Here is a 24,949-nt window from a genome sequence, read left to right as displayed (position 1 = left end):
CCATATAAGCACAACTAATGGACATAAGACACTGGGGGGTAAGGGAGGGCAGGGGTTTGTCAAGGGCGGGGGCGGGGGGGAAAGGACACTTATGTAATACTCTTTGTAATACTTTTAGCGAAAAATAAAAAAAATAAAATAAAATAAAAATAGTCGTTTTGATGATCACTTCAATGCTACTCTGCAAAGTAACACATAATTGAATATTATAATCAAGGGTAATAAAGGTATTTTTAACTTGAATGAAGAAATCTTCACCTTATTTTACTTCTAATTAACAGGTTATCTGTATGAAGTAAAATGATGAAGCAAATGATCAGATCAGTTATGGAGGGAGGGCCTTCCTATTGAAATATATAGGTAGTTAGAGCAAAAGTGGTTCTGTTGACTTCCATTCTTCACTCCGCTTCACGCCAAAACATCTGGCTAAAAAGTGAAAAACCACCCAAATGGCATTGTATAGGAAAACACCTAGATGATTGATTGCATTTTTTTACTTTAAAGTCAATGTTTTGATATCATAGAGACATGGCCTTTGTTCAATAGGTGTAATCTTTTACTGGTAAAAAAAAAAAACACCATGATTTTACAAAGCTTGGTTTGACAAAGACTAATTTATTAATTCTAATTTTAAATCGATGAACAATTTTAAATACTGGACCCAATATTTTATGCCCTGAACCCCTCCTATCCTGAGTCCTAGGCTGGAAGGCAGGAAAAAGGAAGACTTCACTAGAAAAAACTGCCAACTAGACTGTCAAAGTATGTAGACAGCACAAGGTCAAAAGAAGTAAGAAACTAGAGGCAACATTTTAAAAGAGCTTTAAATATTAATCTAAAGTGATTGTGCCAGACAGAATCTTTTAAAATAAATGTTGTATGCCCAACATATTATACTAACGTGCAATGGTGACATAAATTGTGCGGAGTTGTAAACAGAAATAAGTTAGGACGTGAGCAGTTAGGTAGGTAGCGAAGATCCACTCAGCTTCTGTCATATATATGTAACCTCAAGGTCTGTTTCTGAAAGCGAAAGGACACTGAAGAGAGTACAAAGACAAAAGGTCATTAGTCATGTTCCCCAGAGGACAGTTCAGTTTGGCCAGCCTTTCGGGGCGTGGGGGTGGGGGGACAAATAAACTGATGTAAGGTGGTGGCGGGTGGAGAAGGGGGCTGGCCTGCTTCCCAGAATGGGGCTTCTTGGATCTTTCAGATAGAGAGCTCTGGGGTAATTCTGGGGGCTAGTGGTACAAATTAGGGCAGACCTAGTGTTCCCTTTGATTCAGGATTCCAAGCCTTGTGGTAGGATGTCTCTATCATAGACCTAAACTGCCCGATTTTCCCATCTCCCGGGTTTGACTAGCACCTAGATTGAATCTCACGAAGGTCTTTTGGGTCTTCTTCAACCACAAAGATGAACAAAGGTGCCCTAAAGTCAAGTTCTGCCTCCCCATTGCTTTCATATGATTTCTTAATGGGTCAAATTCCTACGTGTATAAAGATGACTAGATGGTGTGACCTAGGTGTGTCATTTAAACTTCCTGTGGCTCAATTTTGTCATCTGTAGAATAATAAAACCATGTCATCCAGTGGTCATGAGGATTAAATAAGGTACCTGAGTACTAAAAAACCTGGCATAGTGTGCACTCAAACTTTTAACTGATTCTAATTCTGAATGCAAGCAATCAATTCAGGCCATTTAGTAGTGCTGTTAAAGCTAGTCACTCCTTGCCCTGTGTTTGCTTATTCATTCATTTATTCTTCTCTCTATGGCTAGTAACTAAGTCCTGTCTGCCAAACCATCAGAGACACATGGGGCAAAAGGATGGGGGGAGAAGGTAAGGACTGTGAAGGCCATCCAAGCCGTTAACTGGTCTCCTGGAATTTCTGATTGCTACCCTTTGCTGCTGGCCATGAAGACAGGCTGAAGCGGGCTGGTTCAAACACAGCAGAGTGGGCTGCTCTGAGAGGGGCTGAGCAGGGTGTGGGAAACCTGCTTTGAGAAGAGGAAACGGGAGAGGGCTTTGGCTCCCTCCTGTCAGTCTTAAGAAAACCTCACGTAACATGATTTCTTTTTGTCTTGGGCTTGGAAACAAATGTTCCTTTGCCTATCTTCCCTGGGTTTAATTAGTCTTCTGTCTTTCTCAGAATTCAGCCTGTTCATTTGCAAATGGAAGACATCAGAAAGGCTAGTGAGTGTGGGTGTGGGTGTTGGGGGGCGAGGGGGTGGAGGCTGAAGTGTTTGTTTTCAAAGCCACAGGGGTCCCCATTTGAAAAAGCACCCAGCTTATCTCATGTTTTTGTTTGTATGATTTTGAATTAAAAGGTTGGAGCAATTCATTTAGGAGATTAAGCTGTCTTTACAATGGGCCTAGTTGACCTATTTATTCACTAATATTGCTAGGGTTAAAAAAAAAGTCTACTACACTCTTCTTCTTTATTCAAGTGCAACAATTTTAAAGGATTCCTTTGGTCTTTTATATTTATTGCCAATTAACTTTACATTAAAATTATGTTTATTTTCTGGTCACAAATAAAAGTCACAAACCATGTGTATAACAGTTTAGGGTTACCAGTTTTAGTAAATAAAAATACAGGGTGTGCAGTTAAATAAGAACTTCAGAAAAGCAATGAATTAAATTTCAGTATAAGTATGTCCCAAATCACTGGCAAATCAGGTATTTTCCTAAAATTCTAATTTAACTAGATGCCGTAGCTGTACATTTTTTCTGCAACCCTACCAGGTTTTCATGGATGTTTATGTGTTCCAAGGATGCTAGGTGAAAACTAGGAGAAATTCCATTTCATTATTATACTTAAACTTGCTCCCTGCAGAGCTGAAGTAGTTCATCAGTCAAAATAATCCCCAATTTATAAACAGATCAACTAATAGATACCTCAGGAAATCAAGTGAATTTTGACTACAGGATGAGATCTAGTTCTGACTACCAAAGCCCATTCCATTTACGGTAATTAATCCCATTTATGGCCATCTCATTAAGAAAAGAAAAAGTAAAACACAAAAGGGACAACTGGTTTCTTCAGTTAAATTAGAAGTTAATGTCATGAACTACTATGTTTAAAGGCCAATACCGTCTTTCATTTATGTTACAAAGCAAACATCCTGTGCAAAGAGGGCTGGAACACCCCAGTGCACATCCTAGGGTTGAAGAGGCCTTTGAACCAATAAATAAGTGATTTCTCCACAGGAGACTAAACATTTGTTTGTCACAATAACAAAAAGCAGGCTGGATTTCATGTAGCACTATGATTTCCATGTATTTGTTGATACAGTTAAATGAGGAGAGGGAGTGTTAAGTTGTTTTTCAATTAAAATTAAAATTTTGCCCTTGACTCAAATCTTCGCAAATATTTTCAAACATACTTATATCTATATTGTAATTAAATGATTAAATTCTTCCTCTTTGCTCTTGGTCATTACAAATACGCAAAAAGGTCTATGTGTTGCCTTCCCTTACCCCAGAATTATATTGTAATATTTGTAATTATTCACACCAAAAGCCCCTGAGTTAATAAAATGTGATGTTGAACTAAAAAGCCTAATTGTACATAACTTATAGAGTCAATTTCATTACCTTAGAGTCATATCTAATATTTAGGGAAAAAAGCTTTTTTGTTGTTGTTGACCTCAAAAGACCTTAATTTTTATTTATTTATTTTTTATAGGCACCTTCCCAGAAAATAAAAAAGAAGAAAAGGGGACATCAGGCTCAAATCAAGCTTCAAATATTTGATCAAGAAATGCCTATTTGCCATGTAAATAAAATATTTAAAAAGTCTTGCAAGGACTTGATTTTGAAACAAACCTCATGTTGGAGGTAAGCCTTGCGAAGAAACGCCACTGAAAGCTGCCACTTGACCCGGAATTCCTTTACAAGAAAAACTCACCATCACTACATGTGAGACCTGTATGAGAAACTGCCGGAATGTCAGCTTCATTCGCAGTGGCCCCATATGGCCTGATCACTCTCCCTGGCATGATAAATCGCTGGCAGGACCCTTACCTTCCTACGTTTGATCTCTGCTCAGCAAGATGTGGTTTTGATGTGAAGAACTCCAGATCTCTTAGGTCAGAGACAAATAGCAGTGGCACTGACCTGCAAAGTGCTAAGTCTCTATTAGACTCAAGTGAAGAGCTGCAAGTTTCTGACACGTTCCCTCTCCCCTGAGTTTGCGGGACCCAGGCTCACCGAAAAGCTGCTGATGTGCTTTGGAAGAAAAGTGCCAACAAGCCTCTTCTTCCTCCCACTATTGCCAAGTATTAAAATCCATTTTTCCTAAGATTTAAAGGAAGAATTCTCTTGGGAGTCACCGCTCTACTTTCTAGCCTTATAAGTCTTTGGCAAAAACAAATATTTTGATTTCCAGTGGATCTTCATGGCACTGCTCAATCCCTCACTTGTATAAGGAGAATCACTAACAGAGGTTTCTGTGCACTGCTCTCCTTGGGATCCCTCGATGTGACATTATCAAACGTACAAGTTATTTAACAATAATAATAAAAATAAAGATCTGAAGTAAACCTAAAACAAACACATTTGGGAGGCTTCTTGCAAAACAGTTGTTGTGTTCAGATGTAATTTGTCACTATAAAAAAAAAACAACCCTGCAGAATCACTCCAAAAATTGTAAGATGAAAACTGGTGTGAATTTTAGTTGGCTGAAATAATGAGGAGTTCAAAGAAAGAAAAAAGTGTGCTATCATTTTAACAAGTTCATTATTTCAACAGCCATCCTCTTTCTACCACTCAGAATTACAGACACTCGTAAATAAGCCTCTCATCGGCTCTCTGTGGCACTGAGTCAGCGGCTTGGCAACTTCATTAAAAGCAAAATGTTTGCTTTATTTTTTTAGCTAAATGTCATTTCTGTACCCATATTTGTACGTAGGCGTCTGTACTAAATGTTGAACAATAATCTCTCTCCTTAATTCAGCTCATCAAGAGTTCCAAAAACCTCTGATTAGTGTACTGCTTTGCTAAGCCCTCTCTTTTTCTGTTGGAATTCCTGGTAATGACACCAGAATGTGGGCAAACCTCATTAGTCTCCCTGCTGTTTACAAGACAGGATTTATGCTCAATGTGCTGAACACAATCACACACATCACTAAATGGCTAGAACTACCACCCAGGCTCTAATCTGAGAAATTTTTCACTCAATGCAAATACCTATCAGCGTGGAGAAGCATGGAAGAGCAATTACAGCCAACACATGTAGTCTTTTAAGAGTACACCAATAAATATCCATTTGTGAAGGTTAATTTAATGCAACCCAGGGTGTTATCTGGAATAGTATATGTCACTGATTCAATCCATTAAGTAATTACTAAATTCTCAAGAGGGCTCACAGAAGTCAAATGTGGTTATTCCAGGTTCATTGCTTCTGGTCTCCCTGAGGACCATTTAGGCCAACAGCTGGAAGAGCTGACTACCAAAGGTTCCCAGCCATAACTAACCATTTTTATGAAAACAGGTAATGAGTCTAACAAGGAAGGAGAGTCATTAAGAGCCTGTCCTGAGAGAAATACTTAGGGAAGCAAAAGAGAAGCGCAAGGGCATAAAAAATAGAAACAGGGATGAAAAAGATGAGAAGAAGTAGGAAGTAGAGGAGAAAAAGAAATGTTTTCTCTCTAGAAGTGAAGGCAGAGAAATCTAGAGACTAAGGTCTGGCTTTAGAAGACAACTTGGCAGCAGTTTCCTTAGATAGGGTTTTTGAGCCATTGACTACAAAACATTAATTGTGCGTCCCAACCACCACCACCCTCTGTCACTGAAACTCTATTAGAGTTTGGATATTGCATGAATTTCTGGGGCCCCTCTCTATTTCTCTATTCTGCACCCCCCCTAAGGTTACGTGTAAGAGACAGACTTAACAGTAAAGACTTAGTGAGAAAGGATTGCTCCCAAAAGACAACATGGAAGATATCCACCCATCTCTCTGACAAGTGTCTTCCCCACAAATGATGGTTTATGGCAGGAGAAGAATCGTTAAAAAGAATGTGAAATATATTCGCTTTCCACAGTCTCACACATCCTCACTCCCAATGGGATCTAATAACCATAACAAAGAAAAGCGCGTTTTGAATGAAAACACAAACAAGCAGGTGTTAGTAAGGGCCATGTGTGACTGACTACCCAATCAGTGAGAACCTAAAAGCACAGTTCTTTATCACAGCCTAAAGAATCACACCTGCCCAGGTGATTCATACCTAAAGTGTGGATTATATCAATAGTTTTCTCTCTTTGGTTTGTATGCGCATTCTCATCTTTATGTCAGGTTGAAATTGTTGCTAATGGTAGCTATGATAATGTCAACTATAATTAAATTTGGAATTTATATTCAGAGAATTGAGTTTGGGATTATCCAGCAAAACACTCAGCAGAGCTTTAAGCTAAGAGTTCAAATTTTATTGCCTTAATTGTGGTTCTTGTGCTTGTTCTTATTGTTATGAGCAGGAAAAGAAAAGGATTATTTGAGTTCTGAAATTGTCACCTACTAGCTAGTAAGCCTGGAAAAATTATTTAACTTTAATGTCTGATTTTCTCACTTATAAAATGGAGATGTCACCTTAATATTTATATTTTAGGACTGCCACAATTATTAAATGTAGTCGCATGTGAAAAGTCCTTTGGAAATGTATTAATAATAAAAGCTGTAGAATATAATAAGTATTCATTCAACAAATATTTCCTAAGCATTTATACTATGAGACACTGAGCTAGATGCTCAGAAATACCACGATGAATAGGAGTTTATAATCTAGTACAGTTTAGGAGTAGGGAGTTACACAGAAAAATATAATACAAGACAAAATCTGTACCATTTAGGAGTAGTACAAACAAGTAATATGGCATTCAGAGAATATAGGTTCAGCCTTCTTTAAAAAGTATGGGGCCAACCCTGTTAGTTATTACATAAGTACTGCATGCACAGAAGGACTAGATTCCCTTTTAAGGTTGGCAAAATTTAGTAAGTATGAGAAGTCTAAGTACAGGTGAGGATGTAGAGTAATGGGAACTTTGATAGACTGCTGGTGGCAGTGGAAACTAGTATAACTGTGTTGGACAGAAACCTGGCCATCTGTAATTAAGCTGTAGATACATATACCCTATGAGTCAGCAATATCACTTCTAAGTGTATATCCTAGAAGGCCTTTCACACAGGTGTATAAGGAGATGTGTTCAGGAATGTTTAATGCAGCATATTGTAATAGTAAAATGCTAGGAGTATCTTAAATGTCAACAGTATAAGAATTAAATGTTGTGATATATTCAAGGAATGGAATACTGTGCAACAATGACAACGAATCAATTGCAGGTACATGCAACAACATGGGTGAATCTTGAATATATTAAGCAAACAAATCAAATTGCAGAAGGATGTATACACCATGCTACCATCTATATAAAAAGATTTAACATGCGAAACAGCCGCATGTATTGTTTGTGAATACATATACACACACCTATGGGAAAGATAAATGGCTCTGAGGAAGGAAGGGAGAGGTAGAGAAAAAAAGTGGAGTTCGCAGGGGAGTTTCAGTGTTTTTATCTTTTAAAAACAAATTGAAGCAAACATTGCAAAATGTTAAGAACTAACAAATCTGGGTATAGGTACATGTTTGTTACATGATCGTCTACAGTCTTCTGTATGTTTGAAACATTTCATTTCCTGTCATGTCTAACAATACATTATGCTGCTGAGCAGCAAATATCTCTCTACCTTCTGAATCTTCAAGGTGCTTAAAGTGCACTTGTCTCGGGCATTTAGCATCTTCTATCATGCGCCATAGTTACTGTGTGCATGTCCTCACCCCGTCCCCAAGTGGGTCTCCTCTCCAGCCTCCTTTAGGACAAAGTCCACATCTATGCATCTTTGTGCCAGATAGTGACTAACAGTGCTTTGTACACAAGAGCCCCTAATAAATGTCAAATGAATAAAAGAATGAATAAATTCAGGGAAGCAAAAGGGTAGCTCTGGCTGCAGTTAAAAATAAAAATGACCCCAAGATAATACAATTAGATATAACCTTCCCTGTGAAAATCAAGTTATACTGGTACACTGAGTATCAGACTCTAAAATATAAATGAGGTGGAATTCACTGGTTTCAGGCTTGCTAGAGAATTTAACCAGCCTCATACTGGTTCCTGATCTCCTCCCAAAAAAGGATTCGGTGAGGAAGTCCACTTTTCACACGTAGGGAAATAAGATTTTAAGTTATCCTCTGTAGATGCTTTAGACACTTCATAATTTTCATCTTCCCAGGCAAGGTGTTATTTCCCCTCTTCCTTCCCACCCTAACTCTCCATCAGTACTCATACCTCAGCCCACAGATCTGGTGTGTGTTTTGATGCTGGGGATGGGGAGGAAGAAAATAGTTTATTTTTGGCTGTTAGTAGGTTTACTAAATCCAACATATTTTGCCAGATCCACTTATGGGGAGGTAGGTTCCATCCTACCTGTGGGAAGAGCCATACAACTTATACCATTTTTTGGACTCAGTTTAATCTTTAAGAAACCCCTAAAAATGACCTGGGGCAAAAACCCTTAAGAGTTGCTGGATTTGAAATCAGAAGACTTAAGCTAGACAAATCAAAATTATGTATCAGAAAAATATACAAAAATATAATATTTTAATTATTTTGAAAAAATTTCCTTATACTTTATAATCAAGACTAGAGGCCCAGTGCATGGATTCATGCAATTTGAAAGGAAATCAATTAGAAGAAATATTTTAATATTGCTATTCGCCCTTTCTCTATAATAGAAGTGTCAACCAAATTCACGATTGACAATGACAGATCAAAATGACAAGCATGCAACTGGCGCCCGTGAGAGCTTTATATGTATTGCACATGCGCAAGTCAACATAGCCTTTTATATACATAGAATAAACTTGTTTAATTAGACCTGCTTTCTGATTTAGCTAAACTTTTTCCAGTCCAGTGAAACACCTCAACTTCTCTTTCAGGTAATTGTCAGCAACACAGCAGTAAATATCAACATGAAGCAGATTATTATTATTGTAGATCACACAGGGAGAACAAAGGGTAAAATATTTAACTGCAGCAGTGTTTGACTATATTCTGCACAGTGAGAAAATCTGAAGTCATTTTCAAGGTCCACCATTTCTTACTTCTTTTCAGTTGGGTCAAGTTTCTAAACTTTTTAAAACTCTGTTTTCTGGCTAATGAAAATAGGATTCTACCAAGTCTCCTATCTACCTACTCCAGGACTTCTGTGAGGATCAAATGAGATGAGGCATGGGAAAACACCTCACAGATATTTGGTTACAGTGTAAAGTGTTTCCACCTGGCTATAAAGCAAGTCGTGGAAAACCAAGATGGCGGCATAGGTTAATGCCGGAGTCTGCTGCCTCGAACAACCACTTCAAAAATACAACTAAAAGACGGAACGGACATCATCCAGAACCACAGGAAGGCTGGCTGAGTGGAAGTTCTACAACTAGGAGGAACTGAGAATCAGAGGAGGCGCAGTGCTGAAGTAAAATACTAAGGTGCGGAGTGCGCACGGCGTGGGCTGGTGGCTGAGGGTGCGGTTGTCTGTTTCAATCCGGAGGGAGCCTCAGACTCTGGGCTCCAGATCCGGGCGAGTCTCTAGGGACCCAGACTCAAACGGGAGAAGCGGGACTGTCTGGCTACGGTCCCTCCGAGGTTTGCAGCTGTTGCTGGGACAGAGAGGCAGAGCCCCTGGGGACGGACTGAGAGCAGCCATAACTGCTCCCTCCTCCGCCCTGTTGATCCTGTGGGACCCGCCCCGCCCAAGCCCTGCACAGAGCCATTTGCCAGATAGCCTCAGGCAAAGGCTAGATTAGCACCTCCCTAGAGGACAGAAGTTCTCCCACTGCAAACACAGCTGATTCTCATAGCCAGTCGGCCTGGAGGTCAAATCCCTCTAGTATTAACTACAACAATCAAGGCTTAACTACAACAAGACTGCGCACAAAGACCACTAGGGGGTGCACCAAGAAAGCGTAAAAAATGCGGAGACAAAGAAACAGGACAAAACTATCAAGGGAGGATATTGAGTTCAGAACCACACTTTTGAGGTCTCTCAAGAGGCTGCTAGAGTCTGTCGATAAACTTGATGAGATGTACAGGAAATCTAATGAGACCCTCGATGGTGTGATAAAGGACCAACTAGAAAGTAAGCATACACTGACTGAAATAAAGAATATTATACAGACTCCCAACAGCAGACCAGAGGAGCGCAAGAATCAAGTCAAAGATTTGAAATGCGAAGAACCAAGAAACACCCAACCAGAAAAGCAAAATGAAAAAAGAATCCGAAAATACGAAGATAGTGTAAGGAGCCTCTGGGACAGCTTCAAACGTACCAACAGCAGAATTATAGGAGTACCAGAAGATGAGAGACAGCAAGATATTGAAAACCTATTTGAAGAAATAATGACAGAAAACTTCCCCTATCTGGTGAAAGAAATAGACTTACAGGTCCAGGAAGCGCAGAGAACCCCAAACAAAAGGAATCCAAAGAGGACCACACCAAGACACATCATAATTAAAATGCCAAGAGCAAAAGACAAAGAGAGAATCTTAAAAGCAGCAAGAGAAAGAAACTCAGTTACCTACAAGGGAATACCCATACGACTGTCAGCTGATTTCTCAACAGAAACTTTGCAGGCCAGAAGGGAGTGGCAAGAAATATTCAAAGTGATGAATGCCAAGAACCTACAACCAAGATTACTTTATCCAGCAAAGCTATCATTCAGAATTGAAGGTCAGATAAAGAGCTTCACAGATAAGGAAAAGCTAAAGGACTTCATCACCACCAAACCAGTATTATATGAAATGCTGAAAGGTATCCTTTAAGAAGAGGAAGAAGAAGAAAAAGGTAAAAATACAAATTATGAACAACAAATATGCATCTATCAACAAGTGAATCTAAGAATCAAGTGAATAAATAATCTGATGTACAGAATGAACTGGTGATTATAATAGAATCAGGGACATAGAAAGGGAATGGACCGACTATTCTTGGGGGGAAAAGGGGTGTGGGGGATGCGGGAAGAGACTGGACAAAAATTGTGCACCTATGGATGAGGACAGTGGGTGGGGAGTGAGGGCGGAGGGTGGGATGGGAGCTGGAAGGAGGGGAGTTATGGGGGGGGGGGGGAGAGGAACAAATGTAATAATCTGAACAATAAAGATTTAATTAAAAATAAATAAATAAATAAAGCAAGTCGTGTTCCTGGGCTGAAGAAACTCCAAGGAGGCTAGTCCCTAGGGAGAGGAAGCTGGGCGTTGCTATGTGACATCATTACCTGGTGCCCACAGCGACCATTTCTGGGTGGGCTGGCCTGTGGGCCACATTTTTGCACGATGGGGTCTTGGCAGCGTTGGCTGCAATTTGGTCGGGTATCACTCAGGGGTGGTGGCAGGGCCTGTGTTCCACTTTGGAGAAGCCGAGTGTTGGTTTGTTAGCGCCAGGTCCGTGGTGCTGTTTCTTTGTAAGCGGCCAGTGGGTGTCACGGCAGCTCCTGCATTGAGCATCTACCTCCTGGTGGTCAGTGCATATCACAGCAACCAGTTGGACGTTTTCGAGGACACTTAGCATTTTAGCCGTTTATACATATAGATTGGAGAGTGTTTTGGTACCACCGATGATATCCTAAATTCTTCTAAATACGAGACAGGTGTTTCCAAGTTCAACTGGACAATATGTCTTATCTCTCCAAAAATGTAGGAATAAAGAAACTGCTCCTTTGCTCTCCAAAGGTCAAACTGTAGTGAGGAAAGGCAACATAGCAGATAACTACTTCTGGTAGTAACAGAGCAGCACTGGAGGAAAAGGAAAGCTTCCTTCTATAACAAAAATTAGAATGTTCACCCATGACAGTCTAATTTTCAATCACAATCTATGGAGGTCAATAAACCTCTGTGTTAGCCCCTGCAAAGTTTTGCTGAGAGACCAATTATTATTTCAACTGGAATTTTCGAAGTCTGGAAGTGTTTCCAAATTATGTGACACAAAAGAGACTTGCTGTAAATAAACTCACTAAGAGTTAAGATTATGAAGAGAGACAACTTGAACATAATTCGGGCCAAAAAGCAAGCAATAGAGATATGCCAGAGATAAGAAATTCCCAATTTGAAGAATCTTATATATCTGAACAGTAAAATGGAATAGAGCTCAAAGATACGTCTGAAAAGGCAATTAAAAATTAATCAAAGTGACATTTTGGCTATCACTTTTATATGCATTAGACTCAGTATTTGAAGAGAAATGAGTGGCTTTGAAATGACTGTCACAGCAAATAAAAAAAAAATTAAAGAAATGCTAGAAGGGCTTTCAAAATAGTCACTGCATGGTGCTTTTCCAGGTGAAGTGCCCCAAAATTGGGCAGTCAGGACCAGTGAAAGTCTAGTCAGTTTTAAATTATATAACTTAATATACCTTCCCATTTCTAAATAGTATCTTCCTTCAGAGAATGTCCTCACAGGCTGTCATATTTCCTAGATGTAAGCACCAATGACTTGGCAACATCTTGGTCCCAACAACTTAAAACACCAGAAATGACTCTCTGCAGTCTGACACTTAGGCCCAGTCAGCTGGGTATACTGAGGCATATTAATGCTGAATTTTGGCACACAAGTGCCAGATACCTAATTTAACTATTAAAATACAGTCATGCACTGCTTAACGACGGAGATATGTTCTGAGAAATGCATTGTGAGGCAATTTTGATCTTGTGTGAATACAGTAGAATGAATCTACACAAACCAAGATGGTATAGGCTATTCGTGTAATCCATGCCTATATTTTTAAAATTTCATTTTTTATTACAGTTGACATGCAATATTATATTAGTTTCAGGTATACAGCATAGTGATTAGACATTTACATCCCTTATGAAATGATCACCCTGATAAGTCTAGTACCCATCTGGCAGCATACATCCTATATAATAAAAGGCTAATATGCAAATCGACCAAACACTATGATGTGCACTGACCACCAGGGGGCAGATGCTCAATGCAGGAACTGCCCCCTGGTGGTCAGTGCACTCTCACAGGGGGAGCACCGCTCAGACAGAAGCCCTGAGCTGGGCTCATGGCTGGCAAGCATAGCGGCGGTGGTGGAAGCCTCTCCTGCTGCCTCCACAGCAATCAGACATCCCCCGAGGGCTCCTGGACTACAAGAGGGTGCAGGCCAGGCTGAGGGACACCCCCCACCCCTGAGTGCACGAATTTCATGCACCAGGCCTCTAGTTTTTATAATATTATTGACTGTATTCCCTATGCTGTACTTTACTTTTATACAACTGGTAGGGCAGTAGGTTTGCTTACACCAACATCATCACAAACACATGAGTAGTTACAGTTTAAGCCCTGACTGTTGGCTTTCCTTTTTATAATACAAGTGCCTGATTTAAGCTTTGATTGCTGAGGCATCCACCTTAAAGAGGCAATACTTCTAAGAAGGCTATCTGGAATGCACACAATCCCAGCCACAGGACTGGACAAAGAGTCAGTCCACCTCCTCCCATTTAGGCTCCTTTGTTTTAGAGATCTTGATTGATTTGGATAACTATTTTAGGCTATTTGTTTTGTTTTGTTTTTATCTTCCAATACTTTAAGTTCCCCCTCTTATGTTTTGAATTCACCAATAAAGAGTGAGCCAGTGTGAAAGCTAGCTCATGCCCTCTCTACTCAGGACCTTACTGTGCCGTGGGGCATGTGAGCCAGAGGAGCACCCCCAGCCGCTTCTAGCTGACAGGAGTATGGATGGGCTGAGATGGCCCAAAACAGTAATGCCTTGGGCTACAACATTATGATGGCTATGACATCACCAGGGGATAGGAATTTTTCAAGTCCATTTTAATCTTATGGGATCGCTGTAGTAAATGCAGTCTCTTGTTGGCCTAACCACCGTTATGTGGTGCATGACTGAATTGGCTGGGAAACTGATTTGGTTACTTTCTTGGTAAAGATAATACCTTGGTAGGGAAACCTCCAAGGGATCCCATTTGATGAAAACTCAGTGTAAACATACAAGCTATGCAGAATATTACTCTTATGACTAATTAAACTACTAAACATTAAATAAATAAGCAGAATACTAAACATTGGCCTGTTTGTAAAACTTTATTGTCCATACAACTCTGATCTTTCTTAATGGGCCTCCATTAATTTGGAACTACAAATGTAATGACCACTTTAAAAAAATGAAATGGGATTAGTCCTTGGTTGATTATCATTATATGCCATTTACTTTCTCACACTAACAACTAGAAATTGATACCCAGTGAAGAAACCCCCTAAGAAGAGACACCATCCATAACTGCTCACATAGCTAACTAAGTACATATCTGATCAAGATTTGAACAAAGGCCTATTTTAATTCAGAGCCTTTCTTTTTCTAAGTCAAGGCTTTATAAATTTTTTCTAAAGTGCGGGCCAAATGGTCTCTGTTGCAAATACTTGACTCAGCCATTGTAATCCAAACGCAGCCACAGACAGTATGTAACTGAATGAGTGTGGCTGTGTTCCAATAAAACTTTATTTACAAAATTAGGTAGACAGTCTGTAGTGTGCTGACCCCTGCAAGTTGTCACTAAAATAACTAAAAAGGCAAAAATACTCATCAGTATTTGTATTCCACCACCCAACTTGAGAGAGGACTGTGCATGTTGGTATTTGGGATGCTTGTCTAATACAACAGAGATCTAATTATGCAAGCCTGGCTTCTCTTAAGCCTGAATACAAGGAAACGAGACCTCACAGCGCAGGCTCCTCAGAGAATCTTCTGCCCTGAAACGGAAACACCGATTCCTCATTTTATAGATAAAAAGGACTTGATGATTCTATATGGTAACGTAAGCCCATACAGAAGGCATCGGGGCAGGCAGGAGCCCAGGAGAAGGACCTAATTCAAGTCTCACAATGAAGTTGGTCAGCTCCCCTGTGTTAAATGGAGACGATACAAACGTCAAAAAGCTGTGCAACTGCAAAAAGTTTTTTTTAATGCAAGTCCCCCCACTAAATGTACAGTTTGATGAATAATTTATGATCAAGACGGACAATCTCAATTAGAGGCGATTGGACCCACACCACCTTAGAGAAGTGACCCCCAGGGCAGGCAACAATCTTGTCCCAGACATACAGACCACAGAGACATCAAACCAGTCATTTAAAGTTAGGGGATCAGAAGTCACAAAAGGAAGCTCTTAAGAGTAGCTCAGGTCAGACTCTCTAAATGTTTGCAATAGAAGCAACGCAAAATGAAGATTTGAAGCCTCCCTCTCTCTCTCTCTCTCTCTCAAAAAGAAAAAAGGATGTGACTATTAGGAAAAGCAAAAGGTATGGGGAGGAAAGCTCTATCCATTTTTAAAAGTCAAGGCCAAGGTTTTCCTTATCAATTTTTCCTACTTCTTCCTACTCTCTCTCTCCTTCATAAGATATATATGAAAGTGCTTGGTAAACCATTAGGGCCCTATAAACAATGTAAGTAGCATTATATGTATTATTGTCATTATTGTTATTTTTACATTAATCAACTGAACTACCACCAGGTTGACAACTAATTTTGGGCATTCAATGCTTCCACAGCCCAGCTAGCATAATGGAAAGCACACTTGTTAGAAACATGGCCATTCATATTTGAAACTGAAATTGACTTCAGAAAACAGATGTTCAATAAAAGGTGGTTAACTGAATAAATAAAAGAATAAATAGTAGTTACTCCATGCACATCAGCTCTGATTATCAGTTGATTACCTTTTATTTTTCCTCTTCTAATTTAGTAGGGCAATATCCCATAAATGTCCCCCTTCCTCCTTCTGTTCTAGCTCCCCACAGTATCAGATGCTGGAGTAAACCCAACACTTTATATTACTGTTAGTTATGGGCATAAACTCTCACTGAAAAAGTAATCAACAGGGAAAGAGTGCAACCCGTGTGTGTGTGTGTGTGTGTGTGTGTGTGTAGTGTAGTGGGGAGGGGGAGGCTGGGACAGATGGACTAGTAAAGCCAGGAGAGATGATACAGACAATGGAGAAGGTAGGGTAGTTTTCAAGTTTCCAAAGACCTGGGGATCTGGAAAAGATCTTTTCTGCAGTTCTGGGCAGTCAGTAAAGTACCAGGCTTGATTTTACAATGTGTGTGCGCGCCTATGATATATTTAGCTATAAAAAACTTCTAAAAATGAGACTGATAAAACAAACAACTCAGAAAAATTTTAATTCATAAAAGCATAGCTAAAAGCCATCAAACTCTTATGCTAGCTGTTAAGCATTCTTCTTAGCATGCAAGCAAGGAAGTATCCCTTCTCTCTACCACAAAGGAGTCCACTCACTCCTTCGGGTTGGTGCTGTTATCACACTTTCTTGACTAATGCAGTCTTATTTGTTTGTTTAACATATTCTTTAATAAGAAATCACTTTTAGAGCTTGAGGTCTAGCTTGCTTTATTGGGAAAATAAAAATAGACATATTCCAAAGACAGTATTGCCATTGATCATTAGTCTAAAATGGGTAGTGGACCTTCAGGCTTATTTTCAAAACTAAGTGTAATTACCTGAAAGTCAATACGTACAAACCAGGAGTTTGGCCCTTTCAGCATCCTTGGAGACTGAACTTTAAATTTGGAGCACTTTCCCTGGACCTTTAACAAACAAAGGCAGTAACTTTCCCCCCTAATTATCTCCCGAATTCCTTTTTTATTAAAAAAAAAAAAAAGAGTAAAATAGTTTTAGGAGAAAGAGAATGGTGAATAAATACAATAATACAAGATCCCAGTGCAAAGTTGCCTCGATGTATGCTACTTGAAATTCTCAGTAGCGACTTTATGTTGGTCCCCAAATCATATTTTTTTAAAATCCTACCGCAATAGCCTTCACTAAAGATGTATTTGTTTAACAAGACAAAAAAGATTGAGGATCCACCAATGTTGGTCTTGTACCATTTTCTGACACAAACATTGTTGTTTCCTATGTGTTATTTAATAAGCCCTCTAGCATAATAATTTTTAACTACTAATTACCTTTTTAGAAATTCCTAATGAATGTGGTATCACTATTCTAAAGGACTAACTGTCCATTCTACCTTATTCATTCTTTTGCTTAAAAATGCTAATATAATTTCCCTCACTTATGACCATAAGAGGATTTTTTAAAAAACTCCCCATTCATCTTATTTTTCCTTTTAAGTAAAACAGCCTTTGCCATTGCCCTCAGCTACCAAAGAGCAGCTTTCTGCCCCGCGTTAAAAAGGCTGCGTGCCCACCACGCTTGTCTCGGGAAATGTTAAAGTCTCACCAAAGAGCTGAGGAGGAAGGCTGGGAATGCTCAGAGAGACCTGATTTTACAAGGTTTTGTGAAAAGAGCTCGCCTTTCGATGAGGGCTACTCAGTGTTTATGAGGGGTGTTTGTCAAGCCAAAAATAAGATGCCTCCTCCCCACAAATTAAAGAATCAAGTTACAATCCATTATTTCATTTCTGATTGTTTTTCTTTGTAATAAGTGGGAAAGCGGATACTGGATAAAAGTCTCCCCTGAGTGAAATGACTCCACATTAAAGACTTCAATTAGCTATAAATCAGTTGTCTTTCCTACTGAGGGAGAACAAGAGAAAAAAAAGAGAGCGGGGGTCGGGGGGTAGTTAGAGGGAAAGAGAGCTGGAAGAGTTTCCAAATTAAATTCGGAGATACCTACTGCATACCTAAGACTCCTTTCAGGGCGGTGAGGAGAATCTGATCAAAAGTGAGGCTAAATCTGCGGATCAGGTCCTCTCTCGGAAGGAGATCTTGCATCTTAATAATTGTAAAGTGAGGCTCGAGAGGTTAGAGACGCTCCTAAAACAAAGCTTGATGCTGCAGGCTTTCCCCGCTTGTTCCTGAACCCAGAGATGTGCCAAACACGGGCACAATGGTGATGCAAATGATGCCTAAGTGGCTGTAACCATTAACGACCTCTCATTAAAACGGCTTTCAAAAATTTGTCACACCACCTAAAAAATTACTAACAGGTACATCAAATTCATCTAAATTGGCACTCAACCCAGGAACCACCCTGGTTTGTAACCTAAAACTCAACGCAAGGAAAATTTTAATATTCCGATGTTGGTTTTTTTGTATTTCTTTCAACCATTAAGTCAGAACCAAACAATTTACTTCTCGACAAAATTTAGTTTATCGTGCAATAAGCATGATGGAAAACAACTTTAACCATATTGTGTGTGCTCCGTGTGTGTTTAAGTTAATCGGGAGTTTAGGGTAGAAATCAACGGAAAGAGATAGAAAAATCCAACAAGAGAACTGTAAAATGAACTCCAAGAAACATGACTTTAAATCCCATCTCTCCCTCCCGGTGCTATGACACTATAAATCCCCTATGTGCGTAATTAACAATTTTTTCCTATGTCGAGTTTTTTGAAAGAAAGTAAATTCAATTTATACTAGGTAACGAACACATACTCTTTTTTCCTGTGGTGCAACAAAAAACATTCGTGCTTGGCAAACCCAAGATGTCAGAGTTCGTTATAAAGAGTGATCCCCCCCCCCCCCCCCCAGTTCCAAAGCGAGCCTGTTAATTTATACAAATGAAAAGACTTCCCAAGTTTTCCAGGGAAACTGCCACTGCCCACAGAATTCAAACGCGACGCTGACGCTGGGTCTACTGCGCTCGGCAGCCAGGTTCCCACGGAAGCTGTGCGGGCAGCCAGCGCCCGCGCGTCTCCCGCCGTCCGGACCCCGAGGACCTGCGGGGCGGGCGACCGAGCGGCCCTCGACGGCGGGGGACCCAGAAGCCATGGCCAGGCTGCGGGGCCATCTGGCGGGACGCCCTTCTTCCCCATTGGAGGAGCCGACGCGGTGCGGGCGCCTTCCCCGAAGCGGTCGCGACCCCGAGTCGGATGGAAGGCAGCGGCGGATGCGGTTTGGGAAAAAGCAGTTGACGGCGAGCCCTCCGCGCCGCGTTTCCCGGGTGGCCAGTCCCCGAGGTGTCCCCGGACCCCGCGGGACTCCGGCAGCCCCCACCCCGAGCCCGGGCGCCCCTCTGCTGCGCGGGGGTGACAGGCTGGCCCGCGCCCCCCGGCCCTCGCCCCCTAGCAGCTCCCGCAGGGCGAGGAAGGCGGTTCGAGAGGGTGTGCGTGGCCGGCCGGCCGCTTACCTTCGTGTACTTGATCTCCAGGTTGGGCGTGGGCGACGGCAGGAGGTGCAGGGACGCCATGAGCGCGGCGGGGTCGGCCTTCACCTCGCCGGGCATCTCGATCTTGCTGGAGGTCATGGTGTGGCCCCGCGGCGTGGCGGTGCGGGCTGCGGGCTGTGCGCGGGGCGGCGGGCGCTCGCCTGTTTATAGGCAGGTGTCAAGCGGGGGCGCTTCTTATTGGACGTGAGGGCCGCGGCGCGGGGGCTGGTCCATCCTACCTAGGTCTCGGGGCGCAGCGATTTACATACAGCCCGCCGCCTGGCGCTCGCGCCCACGGTCAAGGGCGTCCGCGCCCCCGCCCCCGCCCGGGCCGCGGGAATCGGCCCCCGCCCACGCGCACGCCCACGCGCACGCCGCCCTCCTCGACGGCGGAGCGGGAACCTGCCCGGGGCTGCGCGGGATCCGACAGCGGGGCGGCCTCGCTCTGGCCGGGTGGGCGTTGGCGGGAGGCGCGCCTCGGCCGAGGGCGGGGGCGGGTCGTGTCCCCCGAAGCGGGTGAGAGCGGGGCGCGCGGGGTCGGCGGGACCAGCCCGGACGGAGCTGCAGGGGTGCGGAGATCCCCTCCCACCCGCGTGCCGGGGGCCCCTCCAAACTCCAGCGCTCCTTTCCTCCCGGGGGTCAGGGAGGGGGCGCCCTCAGCTCTCCTTCCCTGGGCAGGGGCGCAGGGACCTCCGCAGCGAGCCCCGCACACCTCGTTCTCGCAACCGAGCCCCAGGTTCGCCTGGGCCGCAGGGTCGGGGCGGGCAATGAGGAGTGGAGTCCCTCGTCCCACACTCAACAAGCGTGTCCCCGGGAGCCGGGAGCCGGGCGACTCCGCGGGCCCTGGGCTGGCTTCTCCCGCCCAGCTGCTGCCCTCTGCCGGCCGGGACTGCCCGGCTGTGGCGACTGCGCCGGAGGAGGCGGGCTTTGGTCCTCACAAGCTCCTCAAAGTTGCAAGTTTCATTTGCCCTCTAATCTTTCTTCTGGGGTCCCTCCTTCCAGCTCTCATAGTCCTTGCCTGAAAACACACAAACGTACCCTTGTTTTGCTTTTTTTTGTTCTTCACCCGAACAGCTATCATCCCGCTGGACATGTGCCCCTCACTTAATACATTGTTTGCGGGTAGTTTTTATCGCGCGCTAACAGGTGGCTCTACTTCTTACAGTCAACGTAAAACGTATAAATACGTTTCCTGCATACAACTACTCCCTTGGGCTTGAGCTTCCATATTTATAACTCCCTATTTTAAGTGTTTCCGTAGTTCCAATAGGCCTTCTTCTCGTTTGTGGACACCTAAAGATCAGCATGTAAGTGTCCATCCGTCAAGAACCCAGAGACCCCATACAGAATGGACTCAGGGCTCAGTGGACTAAATCTGGGTCCAAATGAAAAGACCTCTATAGGGCACGTCCCTCCTCCCATTATAATCCTAACGGGGCCTACTGATTCTTATCCTAAATGCCGTTTTCAGAGACTGAGAACCCCATTTCTTTGGGTGTTAAATGTCAGTCAGAAAAGATCTTGCCTTAAATATTTTCAGTACCTAAAACTGCCTAATGCTCAGTGGGTGGCTGCTACACAATAGAAATAGACAAAAATATTTCATTTTAGTATTAGGTCTATAGAAATAACTTTCAACTCGAAGTGTATACCCACGGGTCTCTGAGTGAATTGTCTTCATGGAGAAACTAGGGAACTTAGCTTAGGTAGTTGAGAGATCTCAATTCACACAGGATCTTGATACCCCAAAATCGTGCTTTAATAACAGTATATGTTCTTGAGATACACTTTTATTAAAGCCTTAGAGGGTTGGAGATACAACTGAGAAATACAAGAATACGGTCTTAGAATTAGTTGGGGAGAGAAGGAGAAGGTAGCAGCAAAGGAAATAAATCAATGGTGCCGATAGAACAATTCTGCAATCGTGTTTTGAGCGCTTTCCAATGCAAGGCAAGGTGCTGGAGTCTGGGTTACAAACAAGAGGGTCAGCCCTTGCTGACAGTGAGCTTGAAACCCTTCCTCACAGACTATGAGGGATTGTGGGGGAAAGTTACAAAAGAGCATCAGCAACACGTTCTGGATGACCCAGCATGGAGATCAGCCCTCTGGGGATGCTAACCTTTGAACTAGGCCTTCAAGGAGAGGTGAGGCCTCCACAGGGAGGAAAGGACAAGCAGAAGGGCCCAGAGAGCAAAGGCATAGAGGTGTGAGAATACTTCTTAGGAAACATCGATGTGGCTGGAGGAGCAGCAGATGAGGAGGGCAAGACAGTTGATTCAAGGTTGTAGGGACTTTAATTCTTGAGACACTGAGAAACCATCAAAAGGTTCCAAGGAGAAAAGGGAAATCTGTAAAAATTAAACTGATAAATGAATATTGTCAGGAAAGACTATCACAAACGAAAAACCATTGATTTTTTTCTTCTCTCAAAGCATAAGATGGGGTTGTTCGTCCGTGACCCACTTCTTGGTTGCTAACTCCAGTTCTATCATCATGGCTGGAAAAATCTCTCCCAGAGAAGAAACAGTGTGATGAAATGATGAGCATTTGTTACACAGTGAGGTAGAACCAATAAAGAGAGTCCCTTCTTCTCCAGGCAGGGAGGGAGGATCTCTTGGCTTTCATAAACATCTCCAAAAGACCCAGTCCGGTGACAGATGGCACACTGGTTTGAATTGTTCCCTGATGGCTACTTTTGTGTGAGATTTGTTCTCCAACTAGATAGTCAAGTGATCAGCACGGGAACGGTGGCTTCCATTCCTCTTGTTTCTTCACTCAGTTCCCAAAGCAGCATGGAGCACACAGTAACTATTTGACAAAAATATTTGTTGGCAACACAGCTCTGGTGGGGGAAGGAGTGTTGGGTCAGGGCAGAGGGTAGGGGGGGCATGCAGGAGCCAGGGGATTGATATTTCACTCTCACATCAATGTTTCTCTGCCTCCCTCTCCCTCTTTTGCTCTAACATTTTTTTTAATCAAAAAAAAGATTTTCTAAAAAAGAAAAAGAATTCATGGACACAGATAGTAGTATGGTGATTTCAGTGGGGAGGGGCATTGGTGAGGGTGGAAGAGGATATGGGGCAATAAATTGTGATGGAAAAACTAAACTAAACTAAAATATTTTTGTTGAGTGATATGAGCAAAAGAGGAAACACATTCCCTATGGGGGCGTTTGACTACTTCTAGTGTAAGTAGAAATAAACTTTCCTACACTCACTGATTAAGAAATATTTTCTTTTCCTAATCTTGGAGTTTGTTTTGCTTTGCCCCATCTTTTACTACAAACCCTTCTGGTCATAGATTATTAATATTTTTCTTTATATAATCATCCTCTGAAAAAAAGTTCCCCTACTTCAGTTCATGATTACATTCATATATATATATATATATATATATATATATATATATATATATATTCCAAGCTCTAATCAACAGGAGACAGTATACATGTCTTCTTGGTTTTTGTTCATAGAATTCTGTTACTTACATTTAAAGATGCCTTAACATCTCTTCTCACATTCTTATTCTTTATCCCTCTTCTTTCTTTTATTATCTTCTCATTTCTTCTATAGATTTCAAGATGGTTTAAGTCTTCCCCACAACTACCTTCAAGTTGCTAACATTTTGAATTCTAGTCTTTTCCCTGATTTTGTTAAGAAACATTCTCCCCACCCTTATAATACTTCCTTCTTCCACTCTCCCCCATCTATAATTATTTATTGTTTAGGATAGATAGTGTTTAAACCCTTCTGTGCAAGGGAATGTAAACTACAGCATGCTCTATTTATTTCCTTTTGAAAACAGTTTATTAGGCATGGCGGAGCTAATCTCCTGGGCTTGTAGAGGAGAAAAATAAATCCTCACCTAAATAATAGAATGCAAAATTATAATTTTAAAACATCAATTTATGTGAAGTTTGACTTTGGCATGAAACCATAGCAATTTAGGTTTCTTTTTAGTTTTCACTTAAGGAGGGGAAGTGTTTCTTATTTGAGAAACATGCTTTAGAAATCAATGAGGTTCCAGCCAGTGTGGTTCAGTGGTTGGACATCGAACTTTGAACCAGGAGGTCACGGTTCTATTCCTGGTCAAGGCACATGCCCAGGTTGCAGGTTTGATCCCCAGCAGGGGGCATGCAGGAGGCAGCCAATCAATGATTCTCTCTCATCATTGATGTTTCCATCTCTCCCTATCTCTTCCTCTCTCTGAAATCAATAAAAAAAACATATTTTTTTAAAAGAAGAAGAAAGAAATCAATTAGGGCAACTGAATGGAATATCAAGATTCCTCCTAAAGAAGGAATGCTTTTGGTTTTGACAGTAACTGAATGCCAATCTTGAACTTCAAGCTTCCCTATTCAGGAGCTGTTCCAGCCTCAGGTAGCCCTGCCTAATGGCTGTCCTGTTCCTGTTACTAACGGCAATGACAGCCTACTTTTCTAACAGATACACTTGCACTTTAATTTATCTGCCAAAATAAATCACACATTATAGCATTTCTCTCTTCTGGGTTAATTGAATCAGGTCCTTAAATGTCTCTAAGTCTAATGATTTGAAAGAGGCACATTGTTTGAAATATTTAAAAAATTAGGGCCCTTGGGTTGTATGCAGAATGAGTGCTTATTTCAGATATAAGTGTTTCCTAATGATCTCATTCATCTCAAATGGGATATGCTGGGCTACTTTATGTGAAATGTTTCCCTGGAAAACTATAGCAGGAAAGCTTAATGCATGGTATATTTATAGAGAAGTGGTATTTAATTTATTAACACAAGCTTGTACAGAGCTTTACATATTTCAATCCAGAAATGTTTAATGAAGTATTTTGGACTCATTATGAAAACTTGTATTAAATAAGTTCACTTATATTTTTATTTAATGTGAATATCAACTTTTTATTTGGGATCTAAATGCTCATTTAATTATCCCTTTCCTTCCAGCATCTATAAGAAAAGAGGCTGAGACTGTGGCATTTATGAACCATAAAAATTCTCTACATATTAAGTCCCTCATGGCCCAATGTGGCCTCTGGTCACTGTAGTCTATGAAAAGAGGTATTTATGGTTGCAGGGAGTTTATTCCTAATTGGTTATGACTCAAAAAATCTTGTTTTGATACAAAACACAATTCTTGCCTTTTAAAATATATCCTCCACCTTTTGGGAACCTCAAGAGACTAATTTAAAAGTGGGAACTAGCTTTGTCTTTGTTGTAAAGCCCAGTTCTGCCTCACATATGTTTAAAGGCTTCAATCTAGGTGCAGAGATGAGCGCAGTACTGTATCAATAGTCACACTTTCGAGGGACAGGGAAAAAGAAAAATAAAAACCAGCTATGCCCCCTTTTCTAACAGGCCTGAGGGAAAGGCATTAGCTCCCTCTGCAGTTCATGGTATGTATGTGCACGTGAATATTATTTTAAAAGCAAATATTTGAATTAAATGTATTATATTTGCTACTGATGAGAAATCTTCGAAGATGTGCATTTATAATTAGATTACTTTGGAGGAAAAAATCTCAGAACGCAGACAAATTTTAGACTACAAGTTTTTAGGAGAGGGACTTTCACTAACAGACCTTTTGACTTTTAAGATAGGAATGATAGTGTTCATGAGCCTGACTTACCACAGAAAGCGAAGTACTCAGAACACTACAGTCCTGCTCACGCAGTAGTTCAGAGCACGCAGTATCGCAGAGCAGGTCAGAGGGATGTGTCTCAGATCGGAAGCAACTATTTTTATCATGTAGGCGTGGAAGTGTTGTTAATA

At 41.5% G+C, this 24,949-nt stretch overlaps 1 protein-coding gene across 1 annotated transcript in view; it reads right to left on the bottom strand.

Annotated features, from left to right (window-relative positions):
* Positions 1-19,438, bottom strand: part of ALDH1A2 (aldehyde dehydrogenase 1 family member A2) — a 95,929-nt gene extending 76,491 nt beyond the window's left edge. The window contains exon 1 of the mRNA XM_070421893.1: positions 19,168-19,438. Within this exon, the coding sequence (XP_070277994.1) occupies positions 19,168-19,284 (117 nt within the window). The 5' untranslated portion in view covers positions 19,285-19,438. The remainder of the gene's footprint in view (positions 1-19,167) is intronic.
* Positions 19,439-24,949: the final 5,511 nt, after the last annotated feature.

This window comes from Myotis yumanensis, unplaced genomic scaffold, assembly GCF_028538775.1.
Source record: "Myotis yumanensis isolate MYYU_CA2020_CCGP unplaced genomic scaffold, mMyoYum1.0.hap1 SCAF_1, whole genome shotgun sequence".
In the NCBI taxonomy this organism is placed as follows: domain Eukaryota; kingdom Metazoa; phylum Chordata; class Mammalia; order Chiroptera; family Vespertilionidae; genus Myotis; species Myotis yumanensis.
The sequence above is the reverse complement of the archived record's forward strand: the minus strand, read 5'-3'. Positions and strand labels throughout refer to the sequence as shown.